The sequence below is a fragment of the Capra hircus genome, unplaced genomic scaffold, assembly GCF_001704415.2.
Source record: "Capra hircus breed San Clemente unplaced genomic scaffold, ASM170441v1, whole genome shotgun sequence".
Taxonomy (NCBI): domain Eukaryota; kingdom Metazoa; phylum Chordata; class Mammalia; order Artiodactyla; family Bovidae; genus Capra; species Capra hircus.
The window spans coordinates 928,387-950,207 of NW_017189518.1; the positions used below are offsets into that span (position 1 = coordinate 928,387).

A 21,821-nucleotide genomic window follows, 5' to 3' on the forward strand; every position below is an offset into this window, starting at 1 on the left:
CAGTAAAGGTATGTAGATTTCTTACAGGGAAATCATTTAAAGATTTGTGCATCATTTCAAGAACTTTATGGCAAAACTGTTGGCTGTTCAGATGCCATTTTGTCTCCTGTTTGGTTCTTATTATCGTTTCTGACTTTCCTTAGAGCTGGATGTGTCAAGGGATGCCAGGGCCAACACTTCCCAATACCTTTAGAAAGTTCATTTTATCAACCAAGATCTCCAGGCTTGTTGTAAGCCAGACAGGGTATTGACTTTGTCCCACTCCACTATTGACTGGTTGTGTGATAGCTGCCTCAGCATCCCCATCTTTAAATGGGGAGTGTTCTGAGTCTGATCTTTAGGAAGCTGACTAGATGAAGCTAGAATGATGGGCAAAGCAAATGAAACATGGAGGGGAGAAGAGGTATAGGAGTAAGTAAGGGAATCAGTAAAGGGGGGGGGGCGCCCACTTGGTCAGTGTCTTCCCTTAAGTTCTCCACTGAGAGAAAAGTACATGGCAAGTGCACGGTAGGTCTAGGAATCATGGATGGGGGAGGAAGACAGACAAAGATTTGAGTCACTGAGTTAAGATTTAAAACCTCAGCAGAAGACTTCCCTAGTGGTCCAGTGGTTAAAAATCCATCTGCCAATGCAGGGGACACAAGTTTGATCTCTGGCCCAGGAAGATTCCACATGCCATGGGGCAACTAAGCCTGTGCACCACAACTACTGAGCCCATACTCTAGGGCCGGTGAGCTGCAACTACTGAAACCCACTCCCTAGAGCCCGTGCTCCACAGCTCCACAGCAAGAGAAGCTACCTCAATGAGAAGACTTCACACCCCAACAAGAAAGTAGCCCCTGCTCTCCACAACTAGAGAGAGCCCATGCACAGCAACAAAGACCCAGTGATGCCAAAAATAAGTAACTTAAAATTAAAAAAAAAAAAAAAAACCTCAGCAGAGAACAAACATCCAAGAAACCAGCCATAACAATTTTATGCTTTGCTGATATATTTATTGATATATTTCCCCTTTACAGTTGATGGTGACAAAAAGCAGATGGACCCCTACCCTACCCACCCACCCCTCAATAAAATACAGACACAGATTTCATTCAGCATATATAAGCATTGGGGCATGTCCAAATTCACCTCACTGGGTTACTAGAGCCAGGAGAGATTAGATCTTTGGGGCAGTCTGAGCACCTGAGGCCCAGGAATTGAGCAGGCCAATGCTGAAGAGGCTGGTCCTGCCCCTGGGGTGTCAGCAGAGGCTATAGAATCAAATCATGGTGGAAAGAGCTGCCTAGCCCTGTCGCATGACAGTGGGCTCCTGGGTAGTTTCCAGTGAGATCCACAGTCCCATAGAAATCTGTGCCTCAGAGTTCTCATCTGCAAAATGGGGATAAGAATCCTGCCCTGAATATATCACTAGGCTATGAGGCTCAAAATAGAAATAATTTGTCAAAAGTGCTTTTGCAAAAGGTAAAGTGCTGTACAAATTTAAGGGAATTCAATTGATTGATTGTGATTGTCAGAGTGCCCCAGAAATAGGAGTGGACTGGCTCACAGGTCCAGGGGCCAAGGAAGTGGCAGAACTCCTATGCTGTGCCTCGGCTGGGCACCAATCAATGCCAGTAATGCCCACTGCAGAGAGCAGAATTCCCTTTGTTTCTTGGCCCCAGGAAGTCATCATGGCCTAGCACCTGGGTTGGGGCTGGGAAAGTCACTGGGGAAGTCACAGAAAAGTCACAAGGGTCAAGGGGGAGGAAGAAAGGGGCATACAAAGCAGGGGGCCATTACTATCATCACACACAAAAATAGACACCCACTGGATGCAAGGCATTGAACTGGTGGTGCAGATGAGCAATGAAGGCCTGCGGGGAGGGGAGAGGGAGGTATCACAGCAGCAAAAGGAGGGGTACTGTCCTCACTTGCTGGCTCCCCTCCTCCTAGAGGAATCACGCCAGTGCCCATCTATCTGCAGGGAAAGGAGGGCAGGGAGACAAGAGTCAAGAATATAATCATCGGACCTAGGATGGAGATCCCCTTCCCCTGTTACACTGCTGCCCAGCATCATTAGGAGGTGCCAGGATCAGGCAAGCAGCTGGTGTATGCACTTTGAGGCTGAGGCCAGAGCTGGGCCCAGAGCACCACAAAGGCAGTGCTGGGTTTCTGGGAAAAGGCAGTGGGTGTTAGCCCTTTGGGGAGATGGCTAATCCGCTCACACATGGACACCATCCTAGGGAGCTGGTTGCTGAGTCTACGTTTCAAAGCCTGAGTGTCATACATGCCCCAGGAAGAACAGACATGGGGCCGTTCTACTTGAGATGGGCCGCTAAGGAGATTCGGTGAATGGGCCAGGTGGGGCGTGACTGGCAAGGAGCGATGCCCTGCCAGCTGCTGGCTGGGGAAGGGGAAGGAAAGACATTCTCTGGTTGCTGCTTTCCTCCAACTCCCTTAGCAAAGGCTGTGGGACCTCCTGGGGAACTGGGGAGGCTACCCCACAGGGTACCAGCTGGCACCTACAGGTTAAGGCAAACAAGCCAATAGATCACATTGAAGAAGAAGAAGGTGACTGGGAAAATCACTCGTGAGTAGTTATCCAAGCGGTAGACATGGATGAAGAGGTGGCCCTGCTGCCAGCTGCTGGCGTCACAAGTGGGGACCATGCAGCAGTACTTATCGCACCACCTGCTGCAGCCAGCAGAGCGCCGGAGGCGGCTTGGCCTGGCGGCCTGCTGGGCTGGGCAGGATGGGCCTTCATCTTCCTCACTCTCCCCCGACTCGTCCTCCTCGGAGTCCTCAACGTCGCACACAAAAGCTTCCGGATGCTCAATGACAGGGATGCGGACACGGATCGTGGCACGAGGCTGAAAGGAATGAGCGAAGAAATCAGAATGAGTCAAGGGAAGATGAACCAAGCCCAGGTGCTGTCTCAAGGATTCCTGAGGACTCAGAGCTTGGCACCCTGTTTCTTTTCCCACACCCCCACCCCAGAATTTCCACCATCACACCAGAAAATTTACCCAATGCCCCCCAAAGTCCCAGGTTACCCCTCTTTACTTGGTGAGCTGGCCACCCATGTGTCATGAGTGCCAGTGCCCTACTTGCATGCCTCCATCCTCCAAAGCCTTGCCACCACTCCCATACCAGCTCATACATGGCGAAGTATGGGAGAACCACGGGGCGCCGTCCGGTTGTAGGTCAGGAAGTTGAGCACAGCAAACTCCATCAGAGCGCAGAAGCAGAAGACGAAGCAGATGGCAATGTAGAAATCCAAGGCTGTGATATAGGACACGCGTGGGAAATTCTTCCGCGAGAAGGTGCCCAAAGTGGTCATGGTGAGTACAGAGGTGATCCCTGTGAAAGGAGATGAGTGGAGGTGGACGGCACCACTAGCTCATATATTACACTTTGGAAAGGCCCCCAGAAAAAGCAATTCTGTGCTTCAAGGAGATGCCTACCTCACCCACTTACCTAGAGAAGTCCTGGCTGGAGCAGACTCTTTCTTGATCCAAAAGGAAATCCAGGAGACCATTGTGGTCACAGAGGAAGGAACATAGTTATGAAAGGCCACAAAGCCAAATCGCCTGCTCACGTTGAAGTAAAGCGTCATGACTATGAAATCACCTGGAAGATATTTAAAAAATACCTCCTCACTATAGCACTGCCACGAGGGTGTCCCACATGCAGAAGGACATGCATACTAAGGGCCCAATAGGGGCTCATGGGATGCCCACCACGGTCCTTGGACAGAGGCACATTAAGGCAATACCACACACAGAGACACAGAGGAAGTCCGAGAGGAGACTCGCTGCCAGGCCCATGGTCAGTTAAGAGTCAAGCCAGGGCTAGAACCTTCATCAATTCTTTCTCAGTTCACTGTCACACACCCCATATCCATCTTTCCAGGATAGGGAGCAGAATAGTCAAGTGAAAGCAATAAAATCAGTTAGCCCTCTAGATATCAGAACCACATGGCTAATGTCCAGGTGGCTGACTGAGGCCTCCACGTCCACACCCTACTCTAAGGTAACCCTATCTACTCAGCTTCCTTGAGATAGTGTGTGGATATTTATACCAATATTCAAACCCTGGACTCCTGTTCTTAGTCTATTGCCCTAGCCCAAAATGAGTGTTTCAAGAAAATAGAAGAATTAGCTGAAAGTGAAAATTTCAGTCAGTCCTCTAGATGTCAGGTCTGCAGAACATACATCCACAAGGCTGACTGAGGTTTTCGCATTCATTGGGTATCGTGTCCTTGATGTTGGCTCTTAGCCTAGGCAGTGATGGCTTGTGCAGGACCTGAGGACAGCCTCTATCTCCACTTGGCATCTTCTGTTGGACCCATCATGCTGCCTTATAGTCTGACATGCCCAAACACTCTGCATGCTTACCATGACCCCCGGAGATTCTGGAGGCCTTTCTGAGGCCAGAATATCTCTTTTTACTCTCAACATCATGTTGGGTTTACAATAGTTCAAATTCTGGCTCCTCAGTGAAACTAAGCTCCAACTCTCCACCTCAGTGATGCTGTAGAATTCGCTGGCCTTATTAGGTGGGTTTTTAAACCCTTTCAGGGCAGGTCTCACCTGAGCCCCGTTGCTACATTCCTGCCCATCCCAGCCCAGCACAGCCTAGAACCCAGCAGATGCACAGCAACTCTTGCTGCTGCCTGGCAACAGTTCTGTAAAGCAGACCAGAACACTAACCTGTCCATGTGTTCTCCTATTTTAGAAAATAGATCACCTGCCCAGCAAGTCTGGGTATGTTGGGACTGAATGGGAAGACCAGCCTTTCCTACTCACCTTGGCACCACTGACACTCAAGGGGCAAGACTTCTCAGAATCTTCTGGAAAAGGCCAGGAAGTTGCCTGGGGCGAGTTGAATACCTGTGTCCAGAATAGTAGCTTTGCAGATAGAAGTCCTCCTCCGGGGCTGCTGCAGGGACCACTCATCCTTGCCTACTAGCCAGAATGTTATTTATCGAGATCCTAGCACCTTCTCCTGGGGTCTCGACTGCAATTAAAATGGCCCTACTCAGCTATAGCCACTCTGCACAAAACTTTGCTGAGTTGATGTATTCTTGTTGCAATAAGATTGATTATCCTATCGACTTTTTCTATTTTTATTTTGTCTATTTCACCAAAGAAGAACCTTCTCTACTTTTTAACAGATGGGAACTTACCCTTTAAGGCCAAGTGAAGGTACTAACACACACTTTCTTATTTCTGAGGAATGGAGGAGCATGGGTAAGGGAAAAAAGATATCTGGGGCTGAGGAGTCAGAGGGGGAGAAAAACTAAAGATGCTTTCTGCTCTTATCTGCCTCAGCCAGAGCACAGTTGGTCACTGCACTGTCAGAGGAACACAATGAAAAAGACTGTGTCCAGAGACTGAGACTAGAAGGATGAGTGGAGCCAAAGCTTTGAAGAACAAAGGGGAGAAAAAAAAAAAAAGAACAAAGGGGAGGGAAAAGAACTACAGCTGTACAGTCTATAAAAGAATATGATCCAGGGTTGGAACTATAATACTGGCTCTTTGATCTTGACCCTGTGGAAGACTGACTAGACTTACTGGAAGCTCAGTAGTTCTAGGGAAAAAGAACTAAGTCTAATGGGTGGAAGTTCCAGAGATTTCAATTTCAGATGAACAGAGAGGTTTTTTCTGATAAACAGAGTTGTCCAGTGAAGGAAGAAACTCCCTTGCAAGAAAGCAAAATCCTAATCATGGGTGAATTCTGTATCAAAGGCTCAACAGCCAGCAGTGAAAGATGCATTACTCACTGGGGGTAAGGCTCCTGAAGCAGAGGTTCTCTGGTTGAAGGCCCAAGGTGGCCAGAGTACCAAGCTAGCACTGCATTCTGAACCCTTAGGAGCTTAGGACCTAAGTCTATTCCAGACAGAGAGAACTGCCCAGGGACCGACTGAAAGTGTTGGGACCAGTCCCAAAGATAACTATGATACTGAAGAAACTATGATTCAAGATCAACTCATCTCTTGCAGAAGATAAAGGAGGCCTTCTCCTTTCTCTCAAGAACTCTCCTCTCTTCCAAGGAGGGCGGGGTGCTTACCTATTGTCATTGGTGATGATGCTGCCTCTGGGGCTTTGTAGTCACTAGGGTACCATTTTGAAACAATGTACAACCATCTACTAAACGGAACCACTAGTGACTTGAAAGCCCATGGGCCTTTTCTCCTGCTGCTTTTGATGATGGGTCCCCACCTGTCTGGGGAAACCAAGGTGCAAAAAGGTAAGAGGCATGCCAATGGTCAGCCAGCAGAAGAGCAAGGGTCCCAAGTCAAAGGGAGTAAAATTGCTTACCCAGAGCCCCCGAGAAAAAGGAAAGCATTTGTAAAGCAGACTTCTACCCCTGCCTAGTACTGTGCAAGCAAAGCTCTAGCCAGATGAGCATGGGCTATTCCTCACCCAGGGACCAACTCAGTGAGTAAAGCAAAAGCAGATTTTCTGCCTAGCTACACGGAAGCCAAGCAAGACACCTTCCATGGCAAATGGCTGGCTGGGTGACTGGTTCCATCCGCAGGCTGGAAACGGTGAGGGCAGAGCCACCACTGCCCTGACTGGTCAGTATGTGTGAAAAGGCTGCTCCCAGAGCAGCCCCAGGGAGTCCCCTTGGCTCCTCATTCAGATCACCTAGGAACACAAGCAAAGACACTCACACCTAATTGGGAGCTAAAGTATAATAGACCCAGGACCCTCCCCTTTAGTCCTTGTGAGGGACAAGGTCAGAAAACCAATGATCACCATCCAAGTTGAATCCACCACGAAGCCTTTGACAGGAATCTGTGCGTGTCAGGACTGCTCCTTTAAAATAAATGTTGATACGGCAGTATTGTAGCTGCTGAAACCTCTTCCAGATTATCCCAGCCCTCACATAGCTGATGACAGAACTCCAGCCTCCAACCTCCCATCAGGACAGACTGCATCCCACTCAACTGGAACCACTTGGATTGTTCTGAGTATGGAGAACTCACATGACCTCCATTTCCCCAAGTGTCCAAGTAGGTCAGTTGTAACAAAGCTCTGGAAACCAAAAGGTCTGCATGACAAGGCTAGTTGCAAATTCTGACAGCAACAAAACTTCATCTACTCACCTACCCTCTCCGGGGCTTGGCAAAGCACTTACTTCTTTGCAGATGAGACTGAGATATAGTTACAAAGTCTCAGTTTCCTCTGCAAACAGTTGTAAGTGCTTAGCATTTATAAGACAGGAGCCATGTTCTACAATATTGTCATAGAATGAGTACATAGCATTTGGACGAATGGATGGCTACCTTCAGTCATCCTTACCACCCTCCTGGGCCTCTGGCTAGCCCTAGCTCAAAGGTGCACTTACCAGCCAGGGTTGTAACAGTTTCAGTCGTGTTGCTCACTCCTGTAAAGTCAAACTGGAAGAGCTTCCAGGAATTACTCTCATTGATCTTAAGCGTGAAATTTTCCCACTCGTAGATTAGGTCACTCTCAGGATAGGAAACTGTAAGGCAACGTGGGAAGACAAGCCATGTGAGTCTGGGAAGCTGAGCTGAGGCGTCCAACATCATGGTGTCTGAGCAATGCTCTGGAGTCCTGACTCTGGCTGCACCAGCTGTGGGGCCTTACCTCTCTTACCTCATTGTTGAAGGCCAGCCAGTAAGTGCATTTACTGAGCATTCCTCAGTACCATGCCCTGTGCTAGACACACAGAGATGAGCAAGGCAGGAGCCCTGCCTTTAAGCATTCACATTTTATTGAATAAGACAATGAGTACACATATATTGTTGGAATTCCTCTGAGAACAAAGGAGGGAAAGATCAGTTGGGGACACACCCAGAAAAGACTATTCTATAGAGTGGGTGACGTGCTCAGTAAGTCTTAAAAGTCCAGGATAAATATTCTCTGTACGGATGAGGCTAAAAGGGTGAGGAGTGTGTTCTATGAACAGAAAGGTGAAAATGCCTGATGTATTATGGAAACGTTAAAAGTTCAGGATGGCCGGCTCACAGAAGATGGATGAGGTATGTAGGAGTGGATAGCAGGGGCCAGTTCATGAAGGGCCTTGAGTGCTATTTTAAGCAATTTGGAATTGATTTGAGAGTTCAGGAAGAATTTGAAACTAAGGAGTAACCTAGTCTAGATGATGCTTCCACTAGGTCACTCTAGCTCTTACATGAGGATGGCCTGTTGACAGAGAGACCAGTTATGGGAGCCCAGTGCAATAACTCAGGCACAATAAAATGAACAAAGGCAGGAGCCAAAGCTGTGGCAGAGAGAATGCAGAGAGATAAAATCAATAGAGATTCTGGAGGGAACACCAACAGGATGTGTTGATTGGATAGATGTAGGAGGTGAAGAAGAAAGCATCATCAAAGTTCTTGGCGTGGAACACTGAGTGGTTGATGGTGCCTTTCAATGAGACAGATGGGAACACAGAAGCAATGCATTTGTTTTAGGGTAGAGGTTGGGAGAAGACCGTGTATTTAATGTTGGACATGGTCAGCTTCAAAGTACAGATGTTGCGAAGTCCAAGTGGAAGATGACAAAGATCTAAACCAAGATAGTAGTGACAGTGAAGATGGAGAGCAGACATACTTGAGATACACTTTAGAGGTGACTGATTTGAAATGGGGTGGAAAGGAGAAGGAGGAAGCCAACATGAAGCCCAGGTTAAGCAACACAGCATTGTCAGCAGGAAAGATGAGGATGGACTGGGAGGCCCTGGGCAACCTTGGCACCATCTTAAGGGAAAAAAACAAAGGCAGAAAAATGTAAGGGGCAAGGATGAGAAAAAGAAGGGGCCCAGTGTGATGACTCTGGGGTCCCAGAAACCTAAGAATGTACTCACAGCTAGAGAAAGACAGAGGGCAAGAGTGAGAGTCCATTGGAAATTTGAGCATGTGGAGTGAGCATCCAGCCTCAATGGTCATCCTGGAAGGGAGAAAGGAGCCTCATTAGGCTGGCCCTGAACACTTAGGTATCTACCCAGCTTGGGCCTGGGGACCACCGCCAATGAGTGGCAATGGTGGGATTTGAGACAAAGAGCTCAAAGGAGAGACAAAAAGAGTGGAAGAACAGCTTGGATGTATATGGCTACTCTGGCCTCCATCATCAGAGAAATGTATGGACCAGCTTAGATGGGCTTGTGTTTCTTGCCCATCCCAGCTTCAAGGACCTGCCAACACTCTCCCATTCTTCACCACCTCCTCGGCCCCATATCACCCAGATATCAGCCCCAGCTATGCCACAAACTCGGGCTGTGGCCTTAAGCAATATCTTCTTATTCTGAGGCCTTAGTATGTATGTCTATACACCAAGGGATTGAGCTCATGGTCTGGGAAAGCTGGAGGGGACCTTAGAAGTATCATTCAGGATGAAACCTCAGTCCATGTTTCTTTGGCAAAAATTCTCAGAAGGGGAAGAAGAGTCGCAGGAGGCAAGACTCCAGAAGCTTGACATACCTGATGGTGTACAACACCTTGCCATCCTTGTGGATGCGGACCATCTGGTTGGGCATGGTGATTGAGTGCTCATGGGTCCTCTTAGAATTCCTAAAAAAGGTGTCTGGGACCCACAGCAGGCTCACCAAGTTGCCACTCAGAACAAAGCTCTCAAAGCTGCCATTGAAACGAAGGCGTTCGTCATACCAGGTCTGGCAGAAGGTGATGTCAATGGTGTATTCCTGGTGGCAAGGATAGAAAAGCACACATTTGGGGCTGTGCAGACAAAGAACATTCCTGTGCCATCTTGTGATGGACCTATCTAGCAGACAGGAGCCCACTTAGGTTTGCACAGAGGAAAACAGCATGGGTTTAGGTGAAGGACATTCTCTATTTCCATGTATTCCAGAAAGAAAAAAAGAATCCCAAATGAATAGCAATCTGGGAAGACACATTTAACCCAGAAACAGACAGACAATGGTGGCTTAATTGTAAAGGCTGGGCTCATCACGTCGATACTCCCCTGTAGGACTATGATGCTACTCCAGTCAGGCTAACACCATCTGGGCTCCCACATTTCCATAGCAAATCAAAGATGTCAGGTCAAAATCATTCTAAACATTTACAAACATATGCACCTTTGATTGCATACAATGAAGTTGCCCCTTTCAGCTTTTATTTGGGGAGCACAGATGTTAAGTAACCCACAAGTATTTGGTCTCTAGATATGGTCTATCACATAAATTGTTAAATATCAAAAAGAAGGTTTAAGAGGAAGAAGTATGAGAAGCTAGAGATCTGCACCACTGGTACAGAAAGGAGAAAAAAAAAAAAACAGACTCTAACAGAACTGCAGGCAGCTTGAACAGCAAGTAGCTTGACAGCTGGGCAGCCCCCAGCCCTGCCCTGCCAAGCCACACCAGCCCTCATGAGTGGCCTTCAGGGTGGCTCTGCTCTCCTGCGTGGCTGGCAGCTCCAAATCGGCCTACAGAGCTGCTGAGTAAGCAGAGGAAGCATCCCCACTACGGGGCACACTTGCTCCTGTGCTACACTCCCGGGTTTCAAATAAGCATTTCATTCCCATTTAACCGGATTCCAACTGTAAGTTCAGGACACACCAACTGATAACTAACGGTTCGATTTTCCCCAGTCTGACAAGGGGGCTTGTTTTCTCTCCCTGAGGACAAATCCTGTGCTCTCCACAACCTCTAATTTATGACTGAAGGGTATTGGAACTCCTCCTCACCAAGCACCACACTCTACAGTATCACCAGAGAAAAACAGGCTATGTACAAGGACTGGGACCTTCCACAGCTTTAAAGAACTATGGGGAACTATGCAGATGGCCAGACTTCTCTGGGAAATTTAATACCACATGAGTGTTCAGAATCTTCTAAAGGCACTTGGCCCAGGCTAAAGCAACATGTTACCAGCCAAAGAAAATCAAGTTGCTGGCTCCTCTTTGGACCAGTTCTGTGCTACACGCCAGGTTCGGTGAGGGCTGGGTCATTAAACTGTATCCCTCAGGCTTGTCAGGTAGCAGTCCTCCCTGTGAAATCAGTGCTGCCAACAACAGTAGGCACACAGCAAAGGCTCTTGCAGATGTTAGAAACAGATTTCCCCAAATTACATCTTACACACATAACAAGGAGGTGGTAGCCAGATTTTCTACTACTCTTCAGGCCACTTTTGCCATGCTCCCACCAATTATCTGAAAGGTGCCTTTCTTATTAATTAATTAGCCTCCAATTAAAATAAATAAATTTAAATTAAAAAAGAGAGTAAATGGTGGCTATGATGGTGGGACCAGAGGCCCTCAACCTCTGGCTCAAAACCCAGTATTTCTTGGTTTATCAACAATTTTAGTTAAACTAATTGCTAAATTCATACTCATTTTAGTGGTAAGCACATTGGTGACAGCAATGAATAAATGTGACATCAAGGGAAGAGGGAAAAAAAGCTTTAAAATGTCAACAGAAACTCAAAAAGATCTGACTGCTCTCACATTTCTCTTCTTCCTTCCCCAAAGTTTGTGGCTTCTGTCTTGAGCACTCTTTCTCATGCTCTTGTTCACTCTGAGGGAAGCCACCTGGAGCTGCCCTGTGGGGAGGCCCACGTGGCAAGGACTGTGGAAAGCCTAGAGACAGTAGCCAGAGAAATAAGCCCTGCCAACAACTACATGAAAACTTAGAAGGGGACCCTCCTTATTCAAGTCTTCAGATGACACCCCAGTCCCAACTGACACCTTAACTGCAGCCTTGGGAGACTCTGAAACAGAGAACCCAGCTAAATCATGCCTGGATTCCTAACCCACAGGAGCTGTGACCTAATGATTATTTGTCATTTTAAGATACTATGCTTTGGGGTTAATTTTTGCATGAGTGAGTGAGTAAAGTCGCTCAGTTGTGTCTCACTCTTTGCGACCCCATGGACTACAGCCTACCACGCTCCTCCATCCGTGGGATTCTCCAGGCAAGAGTATTGGAGTGGGTTGCCATTTCCTTCTCCAGAGGTTCTTCCCGACCCAGGGATCGAACCCAGGTCTTCTGTATTGCAGGCAGACACTTTACCTTCTGAGCCTCCAGGGAAGTCCTAATTTTTGCATAGCCGATGCATAAGTACACTGTGCCCCAAGAATAAGGCAGTCAAACAAAGCATCACAGTGGGGAACCCCACTCTTGCATTCAACCTATATAAACACCTTGAGCTTCCATGAATGTTTACTTACCTTTGAGTGTGCATCTGCAAGTACTATCTCAGAGCCTAGATGCTTAGCTCACCCAGTCACATGGTGCTTGTTGGGTACCAAGGTGTGTGCTAAAACTGTGTCTGCCCTGGGCTAGGCCAAGCCTATGGCAGTGATGGAGTTGGTTACTCCAGTCTTCCTCATTATCAGGCTCCACAGATGAAAATGACATTTGAAGAACATCTTTTATAATTCATTTGCTCAGCTAACATATACTGGGTCCTTGACATCAAGGAACCCATAGTTGAGAGAGCAAGGCAGATACAGAGTACATAATCACAATACAATGAGGTAGAGAAGTTCAGGTAAACAACTGTGATATACGCTAAAAGGTCTGAGAGTCAGAGAAAGGAGTGCGGTGTGAGTAAAAAAGGGAGCAACTAATAGTTGTAGAAGGCAGGGAAGATGCCGTGAAAGAGATGTCATTAGAGTTAAATCTGGGAGGATAAGGTGAAAAATTGGAAAAATGCCATCCCAAAGTGGAAATCACTTGAACAAAAGCTCAGAAGCACAAGATAGCCTGGGAAAACCATACGCTAGTGTGACTAGTGTACATGATCTCTAAAGGAATGAAAAAAAAAAAAATAAAACTAGAGCCCTGAGTTGGCTGCAGACATGGAGAGCCTTGGCTGCTAGAGTGTGGGGTTGAATTTCATGCTTTAAGCAGGGCTGGGACTACAGGAGGCATGTCACACAGGAGGCTGGGTTAGTAGGTTGCCTGGGGCAGGCAGAAACCTTGCATTTTGTATATATCGAGTAGGAGCTCATGGAGGCTACCTGGGGAGTACAAAAGGAGATAAGAAACTAGGGAAGAATTCCTAGAGCAACAGTTGGTAACCACAAGAGTAAGTCCATAAAAATCATTATCAGAAGAAAAGAGCCATTCCACTGTGTTGTTTAAAGTTGCTTTATTATTTTTATTTTGAATGAAATAATGAAAGATACAGTCAGGATTCCGAAGGTCCTTTTCAGGCAGCAAGGGACTTACTACTTTCAGTCTCCTTCTCAAGTCCTTGTCATTTAAATCCCCCCCTCCAAAAGGAAAAAAAAAACTCTTTTGTTACAGACACAGAAAAACCAAGTACTTGAAAAGCCTCATGGGCCAGCTCACTAGGCTAGAAGATACTATAAATCAAAGCTCAGTACTCACCATGTCCATGATAGAGAGAGGCCCAAGGGTGTTGACAGACAGTTCGACGGTGACCACAGTGGGTCTCTCTGTAAAGTAAGCAGAAGTGGAAGAGGTAAGTGTCAAACAGAAGTGTGGGGCAAGGGAGGGTGTGGTCAGCGGCAAATAAAGAGGGTAAGGATTGGACTACATGGTTTCAAGATCTGATACCATTTCTTTCTTTCTTTTCTCATGAAAAGGCCCAATTTATAGGCTGTGAAGAGTTGGACATACCTCAAAGGTCAATCATCTAGTCCAGTCATCTCATTTTATAGTTGGAAAAACTGAGGGTGAGAGAAGAGAAAAGTCTAGACCAAAGTCAATGGCATTGCTGAGACCAGCGCTAACATCTCTTACATGATACGTCAGCAATGCAGGGCACCACCCAGGCCCATTCTCCACACTTAGGCCCTCAACCCTCCTACCCTCTGGGGCCTGGGAGATTTAAGTCCTGCTACTCACCTCCAATGCCAGGGCGCAGTTTGTAGTCATAGTTATGGAAGATGCCATCCAGGATTTCCGTGGCTGTTGGCATTTTGCCACGTTTCTTATGGGTACCAACAGCAGTGGGCTTTATTTCTTCAGAGGAGAGGTCCTTTTCAGGAGGCTGGGGCTTTGGGCCATAGACCTTATCAGCACTGGCAGAGGATCCCTCCTCTGATTCAACTTGAGGTCCTTCAATGCTAGAACATAAAAACAAACAAGTGAACCTCTGTCCTCCACTCTGAGAGGGCCCAGCTGGTGCCTCCTGGGACAGAGTGAATAAGTCGGCAACCCACAGCATAGTTAGAGTACCTGGTAACAGTAAATCAAGAGCCAGATTATTCTTGTTAATTTCTTCTAAAACTTGTGCTCTCCATTGGAACTTCCCATGCTATCCATCTTTAATGGTCATTCTTTATTTAACAAAAATCAATAACAAAAGCACGTTCAAGATTTTAAAATAATATTTCAAGGTAAAAGCAAGAGCACGTGGGTGTATGAACTCTAGCCAATCAGCTGCCGTTACTAGTCTTGGTCTCCAGTCTGCCTGACCAGTGCCACCTGGGAGCAAATGGGCAGGCAAAGGGCCAGGGTTGTGAGAAATGCTCAGGAAAGCCAGAGCACTCTCTCCCAGAGAGGGTCAGAACACTGCATGTCTTTGCTTTAGTGATACTCTACTACATTGCAGCTGGGGGCCAGGGCTGGGGGAAGCTCTGAGAACTGAGAGAAAACAAAGACTATTATTTAGGAAATAGATGGTCAACAGGAATCCAACCTGAGTGCCACAGCCAAAATATTACACAAAGAATTAAACTTAGAAATTTTAAAAACTTAAAAAAGCCACCTGCAAATGTATAAAACACAGGAGATACGGTGTTAGAAATCAGAGTCATGCTTCCTTTGCTGGGAGGCAGTGAGGGAGGGGGCACCAGGCAGCTTGAGGTTCTGGTCATATTCCAGTCCCTGATGTGGGTGTTTTGATATCAGTGTGAATCATTTTTGGACAACTCGTCAGCCGTGCACTTATGGTTTGAGCACTTTTCTGCATATATGTTCTAAATTTTTAAAAAAGCATTTTGAAAAATTAAAATGCTAATAAAAATCTGCAAATATATGGACCTTATATAAGCCCTGATTTTAAAGGGCAAACCATAAAAAACAAAAAAACAAAACAAACCAAACACAACACAACAACAACAAAAAAATTATGATACATTAAGGGAGATTCGAATATTGACTGGTTAGTTTCTTCAGGGTGAAAACATTCTAAACATTTTTAGTGTAATAGTGGTATTTTATTCTGTTTCTGAAGTCCTTACAATTAGAAATACATACTAAAATAATTACATATGAAATGATACAATGTCTGAGATTTGCTTTAAAAGAATTTAAGCTGGAAATAGAGAGTGGGTGGGATGCATAGAAAATAAGACTGCCTATGAGCTGATAATTAACAAGGCTGGTGATGGGTACATGGAGATTCACTCTACTGTTCCCTGTACTTTTCTATGTCTTTGAAAAAATTTATAATTAAAAGCTTTTTCAAAAGCCATCATCAAATTAATCTGTGATGTTGGAAGGCAGGAGAGTGTTTTTCTTTGGGGAAGAGGGTGTACTTGGAGGGGCCAGAGTGGTGAAGCTGGTGGAGGTGGGGGAGGGGACAGGCAACTTTCTGTTTTCTGGTCTAGGTGCTGGTTAAATGGGCATGTTTCCTTTGTGAAAATCCACTCCTGATTTCTACACTCTTCTATCTCGGTAACACAAAATTATTTTATAGTTTACAAAATCAATTAGACAGCTTGCTCCCTCAAAGAAGGGGTTAACAGGGCAGGAGATGTGGGTATGGCCTCTGTACTGCAGACCAAGGGAAGGCCAACTTGAACAGCACAATGCATGCTCCTGCAGTATTTCAAACTCTTAGAATTGCTTAAGTGGTGTCCAGATGTGCCAAGTTGATGCCATTTCTCATGTCTGAGGTAGCTATTTCCCACTGTGGGCAAGGGAAGAACTGGGCTTGGGGAAAGCAATTTCCATTTCTAATCACATATCCAGAGATGCCCTCTTTCCCTGAGGCTCTTCCCTCTGTCCTCTGAATAGATCATGCCAGCCTCTGTGGGGCAGGGGAGGGGGGGCGGGGGGGATGGAGAACTAGGGAACTGCAAAATGTGTGACTTGACTGGGAGCGTGGCATGATCAGGACTGTTAGCCAGAGCCTGCCATGACCCCAGAAGTCCACAGCCAACCAGAAGAACCCCTGAGTTTCGAGAGGCAAACAAACAAACAAGCAAAGGCCCAAAGACCACCACAGTCTCTCTGGTCCCAGACTATGTCTGCCATGAAAATGAGATCAGAGGGTCTTGAGGCTGCTGTCATCTGACAAATTGATTTTGCCAGTAACAAATTTCAAACAAATCAAAAAGCCCCATCATCCTGGGATTTTGGAGTTAAGAAGTTGCTAACAATGAATACACCTTTCCTCAGCTAGCCATTAAGCCAACTTTCATGGCTAGAAATAATAAAAACATGAAAAATACTCATGCATAGGACTAGGGGGGTCTTCCCATGGGGCTTTTCAGGCAACCACATCCCTCTTGATGCAATGGTCCAAGATGGAGCTGAATTTCTGCAACCCCTCCCCCACAGAGGATGCTCAGGCAGCTGGCTGGGGAAAGGAAAGAGAATATGAGAAGGGCCACTGGACTGCTTTTTTTCCCCCCATATGAGTCCTCTTTTTCACTTTACAGATGGAGAAACTGAGGCCCAGATGGAGGTAGGTGTGCCCAGTGTCATACAAGTGGTTTCAAGCTGAGCCTGGACCCGAGCTAGGTGGTTCAAGACGGCCCGTGCCAGCACACCCCACTGCCACCTCCCCAGCTCTTTAATGACATCACAGGTTACCATGTGGACAGTGCCTGAACTGACAGTGTGAGTTTCTGCAGTCCTTCCCCCTAGGCTGGAAGGGTAGTTCTCATCACAATAGCCCCTCTTCCTTGGTTTTCTCTCTGCTCCCCTTCCCCCTTCTGCACCCCTATATCCCTCTTTTGCCCCAGTCACCATGTCATCTCTCCCAACTAGTCCAGTTCACATCTAGAGGGATGTGGATGACTGGAAATTCCTAGCACGCATTCAGAAATATTTACCAAGCCCCCTGATGAAGCCAGCCCCCCTCCTCGCCAGGGCATCAATGAGCCAGCAACCAGCTACACAGCCCTGCCCCTGATGAGCTGAAGTATTCTGGGGTGGGGAGAGAAGCCATCTCCCCAATACCCCTCCCCGAAACGAAAAAGCAAGACAAGTCTAGTGGTGGAGGCTTCTAGAAAGATCAGGAAGCTTAGGAACTTGTGACAGTTGCAGCTGAATGGGAAACCATCTAAAAAATGTGAAGCAGTCCTCTTTCACTCTCAGAAGCCAGAGATTCAGGGGATAACCTTCCTGGCAAAGTCCCAGGACCCCAGGAAGGTGTGAGGGAAGCCGGCTGCTCCAAGGAAAACCTGCTATTGATCTTTGGAAGAGTGGGAGGGGTTGAAATGCAGGATCCAAAACCACAGGCCTCCGAGATGACCATTCTTGACCCCTGGCTCCAGTCAGCCAAGAGCGTCTGGGGGCATTAGGGAGGAAGAGGGAATCTGGCGGTAGAGGGGGATGGGGTGGACAGCTGGGGTGGGAACTCTTGGACTAAACCAAGGCTCTTGCCTGGGACTGGCACCAAAAGGAGCGGCGGGAAGGGAAGCAAATAAAGTCAGAGTCGTCTGGCACGGTGCCTGGTACTCACTAGGCGCTCAGAAAAGAGAAAAAAACAATTTTTTTTTTCGAACGAGAGAACACACTAGCCAACAACACTCAAACATTTTAAGCGCAGTTTCTTCCCCCTGCCCGCACACCTCTCTGGGCGCCACGTTCCCAAAGTCCCCCCCCCCCCGCCCCAGTTCGCAGAGGCGCGAACCTGACCAGGCCCGTCACCTCTTCCCAGGGAATGCTGGGGTGCGGGTGGGGGGGCGGGTAGGACGCGATCGGTCCCAGGCCGCTGCAGTGGTTTGGAAAGGGGGGTCCCCAGGGGGTAAAGGGAGGGGGCACGGGAGCGGCCAGGTGACAGGCGTCCCGTCTTCCTTCCTGGGCGCCCCTTCAGGGGCCCGGGGCTCCCATCCTAGGGGAAGCGGGGCGAAGGCCGGCTGCGTGCGTCGAGCGGACGTGGGACCAGGGTAGATCATGCGAGGGCCTGGGGCAGGCGGGGAGTGGGGCTCGAGGAACACGGGGTGCGGGAGTTCTCAGGAGCCGGCCTCACTCCCGGGGAGAGGGAGCGGGGCCTGGGCGGGGACTCCTGGGTCCAGGGCTGGAGACTCACCACGGAAAGATTACCAGCGTGCCCAAGAGGATCAGGAGAACTTTGGTCGACATTGCGGCGGGGACCGGCGCGACCACCTGTGCGGAGGTCGCTGCGCGCGGTCTGTCCGCACTGAGCGCGGCGTGTAGGGTTTTGTCGGGCTCCAACTTTCACTCCTCCCACTCGCCCCGCCCCGCGCCCCCCTTCCTGGCTCCTCCCCCTAAGCCCCGATGGAAATGTCCGACGACGTGTACGCGGCTGCGGCAGAGGGAGGGGTGGCTCCGGCCAGGCGCGGGGAGGAGGAGAGAGACAAGGAAGAAGCCTGGTCGCCAAGGCCCCCCGCCCCCCACCGCCACCGCTGCGGAGCTGCCAGACAGCCAGGGGCGGGGGACGTGGGGGAGGAAGGAGGAGGCTAGCCGGCTGTGCGCGGGCCCCAGGCGGGGAAACCAGCGGGCCGCCGCTGCGGCTGGGAGAAAAACTGCAGGCTGGGCCCGGCAGGGGCAAGATGCGGGTGCTGCGACCCCCGCCCGTGCCACCCCGCTGGTGCGCCATGGGATCGCACTGTGGCTTCCAGCCCCTGTCTTCCCGCGCCCCTCGCCACAACCTGTTGCACCTCATCACTTTCCCAAGTCCCCTGGCCTCTGAGATTTCCCCCCACCCTCACTCCACACCTTCCAGCCCTTCAGAGCACATTCCTGGGAGTCCAAAGGAACCTGGGTAATTTAGCACCTTCCTTGGCACAGGGGAAAAAGAGACTTGAGAGTCTTTCCAGGAAACTCTGATCTGAGTTGGTTACTCCTTGGGCCATTTCCCCAGGTATTTGGGGATGGAGGAGGACCCACCACCGAAGGACCAGTCCAAGGCATTCACTGGAGGACTTTTTCTGAACCCAAAGGAAACTGATGGCAATTTGGCTCCCAGTTCAGCGCCCGGGGCCTGGGTGTGAGAGGGAGCACCTGGAGGAGGAGGGGGAGCTTGGAAACCCCCTTTCCCAGGTTGACTGCCCCTATCTTTCCAGAGACTTGGCTCCTGGTGACCTCCAGAGGAAGTGAGAAGCCCCTAGAGATGGAGTGTGGGATCACTAACCCCTTTCACAGGGAACATCTCAAGCCTCTCTCAAGCATCCTTGGACTTTGTCTTTCTCACCTAGAAGCTCATGATTCACTTCAGAGGGGAAGGGATTGCAGAGATCTGCCTGTGGAGTTGAGGCCAAACACTATCAGCATCTTCAGGTGTTGCTGTACAAGGGGTTGTGAGCTCCTTGGACAGGCTTTGCTATTGTTGGGCTCAGTCACTAAGTCATGTCTGACTATTTGTGACCCGGTGGACTGTAGCCCACCAGGCTCCTCTGTTCATGGAATTTTCCAGGCAAAAATACTGGAGAAGTTTGCTATTTCCTCCTCCAAGGGATATTCCCGACCCAGGGATCAAACCTGCGTCTTTTGCGTCTCCTGCATTGGCAGGAGGATTCTTTACAACTGAGCCACCTGGGAACTCCTGGTTTCACTGTCGCATGCTAATCTAATACATTTTCTCCATCACCCCACCACCATCTCATCACTATACTTTGTCATCTTCAAGACAGTGCTCACTAACTGATGATGTTCTTGGGTATTTGTTTGTGAGATTGTTTACAGAACGTTTTGTCACTGGAGTAAGCTCAGTGCCAAAAAAGAAAACCAAACAAAACCATACAAAGAGTCTGTCTGGTTTTTCACCATATCCCTGAAACTTAAGATGAGTTTTGGGCACACAGTAGGCACCCGACAAAGATTTGTTACTGGCCTATGTGCAGTTGTGTGTGTCTTAGTGCCACTGATTTCACTGGTATCTTCTCCCTTCAGACTTTGCAAGAGAGAAGAGACTGTAGGATACATTCAGGCATGCCGTGTATATCCTTCCCAGCCATGTGGCAGAGCCAGCCTCGTGGGCATGTGGCCTGTGCAGTGCAACATGGCCCTACACACAGAGGTGCCTCATGCTTTCATGCTTTGTCACTTTCTTGAAATTCTTAATAATTTTTGAATAAGTGGCCCTGCATTTTTATGTTTCCCAGAGCCCTGCAAGTTATGTAGCCACTCTTGCCCTAGGAAATGCTGGGCTGGATGAAGCATGAGCTGGAATCAAGAGTGCCAGGAGAAATATCAATAACCTCAGATATGCAGATGACACCACCCTTATGGCAGAAAGTGAAGAAGAACTAAAGAGCCTCTTGATGAAAGTGAAAGAGGAGAGTGAAAAAGTTGGCTAAAGTTCTACATTCAGAAAACGAAGATCATGGCATCCGGTCCCATCACTTCATGACAAATAGATGGGAAAACAGTGGAAACAGTGTCAGACTTTATTTTGGGGGGCTCCAAAATCACTGCAGATGGTGATTGCAGCCATGAAATTAAAAGATGCTTACTCCTTGGAAGGAAAGTTATGACCAACCTAGACAGCATATTAAAAAGCAGAGACATTACTTTGTCAGCAAAGGTCCATCTAGTCAAGGCTATGATTTTTCCACTAGTCATGTATGGATGTGAGAGTTGGACTATACAGAAAGCTGAGTGCCAAAGAATTGATGCTTTTGAACTGTGGTGTTGGATAAGACTTTTGAGAGTCCCTTGGACTGCAAGGAGATCCAACCAGTCCATACTGAAGGAAATCAGTCCTGGGTGTTCACTGGAAGGACTGATGTTGAAGCTGAAACTCCAATATTTTGGCCACCTGATGCAAAGAGCTGACTCATTTGAAACGACCCTGATGTTGGGAAAGATTGAAGGCAGGAGGAGAAGGGGATGACAGAGGATGAGATGGTTAGATGGCATCACCGACTCGATGGACGTGAGTTTGAGTGAACACCGGGAGTTAGTGATGGACTGGGAGGCCTTGGCATGCTGCGGTTCATGGGGTCACAAAGAGTCAGACACGACTGAGTGACTGAACTGAACTGAACTTGCTCTAGGAACACATGCTGCAGAGCAGGAAACAAGCAAGCACAGAGCATTTCTAAGCCTACTAGAAGGGGAAATCCGCCTTTCTATTCAGCACCAGACTGCTGCAGAGAGAGGTGATTTTGCACTTACTGTACCCAGTCTTGGACTTGAAATGTCTTCTATGCACATATTCCATCTTTTTCTCTACTGACAATGGAGCTCCAAGAAACAGAGGTTTCTCTGATTTACGTGGATTCCTGTGGGTTGAGAGCAGTGCCCCAATACTTAAAAATTGTATTTGCTGAATGAATGACTGAATCCAGGCAACAAAAGAGGCAGACGGTTCCAGCTTCCCATTAGACAACCCAGCCAGGGCACCTTTCTCTTCAAAGGACTGAGACTGTTGCACTTTGCCATCCCCCTTATAAAGCTCATCCACAGGATGACTGCAAGGACCTTTGGACACTCTGGGATTCTCCAAGTATTTGCCATGTATTGCTCTTTGCCAGGTCCTAGACTTGGTGATGATGGATATACAGTAAGTCCTCAAATACAGTCACGTGTATTTCAAGAGAGGAGAGGGGATTTCTCTCAAAAATTACTAGTGCATGGTTCGGTTCACTTCAGTCGCTCAGTCGTGTCTGACTCTTTGTGACCCCATAGACTGCAGCATACCATGCTTCTCTGTCCATCACTAACTCCCAGAGCTTGCTCAAACTCATGTCCATCGAGTCGGTGATGCCATCCAAACATCTCATCCTCTGCCA

At 48.1% G+C, this 21,821-nt stretch overlaps 1 protein-coding gene and 2 non-coding genes across 3 annotated transcripts; all 3 read right to left on the minus strand.

The window, feature by feature from the left end:
• Positions 1 to 978: 978 nt before the first annotated feature.
• Positions 979 to 18,289, minus strand: GABRE (gamma-aminobutyric acid type A receptor epsilon subunit). Its single transcript, XM_018044324.1, has 9 exons — positions 18,155 to 18,289; positions 13,792 to 14,012; positions 13,312 to 13,379; positions 9,437 to 9,657; positions 8,824 to 8,906; positions 7,339 to 7,476; positions 3,460 to 3,612; positions 3,143 to 3,342; positions 979 to 2,852 (listed from the first exon to the last, which is right to left on the minus strand). The coding sequence occupies exons 1-9, from the start codon at positions 18,205 to 18,207 to the stop codon at positions 2,505 to 2,507; spliced, it is 1,485 nt and encodes a 494-aa protein (XP_017899813.1). The 5' UTR covers positions 18,208 to 18,289; the 3' UTR covers positions 979 to 2,504.
• Positions 4,140 to 4,236, minus strand: MIR3431 (microRNA 3431). Its single transcript, NR_129713.1, has one exon. It is a non-coding gene; the product is annotated as a microRNA 3431 (primary transcript).
• Positions 6,085 to 6,165, minus strand: MIR224 (microRNA 224). Its single transcript, NR_129659.1, has one exon. It is a non-coding gene; the product is annotated as a microRNA 224 (primary transcript).
• Positions 18,290 to 21,821: the final 3,532 nt, after the last annotated feature.

Coding starts and splice junctions, on each gene's coding strand:
- GABRE (XM_018044324.1), bottom strand. CDS start 18,207: ATGTCGACCAAAGTTCTCCTGATCCTCTTGGGCACGCTGGTAATCTTT. Junction 9,658..13,311: donor CTCTCTCTATCATGGACATG/GTGAGTACTGAG, acceptor CCTTGCCACCAG/GAATACACCATTGACATCAC. Junction 7,477..8,823: donor CCCTCTGTCTTTCTCTAGCT/GTGAGTACATTC, acceptor GTTGCCTTACAG/TTTCCTATCCTGAGAGTGAC.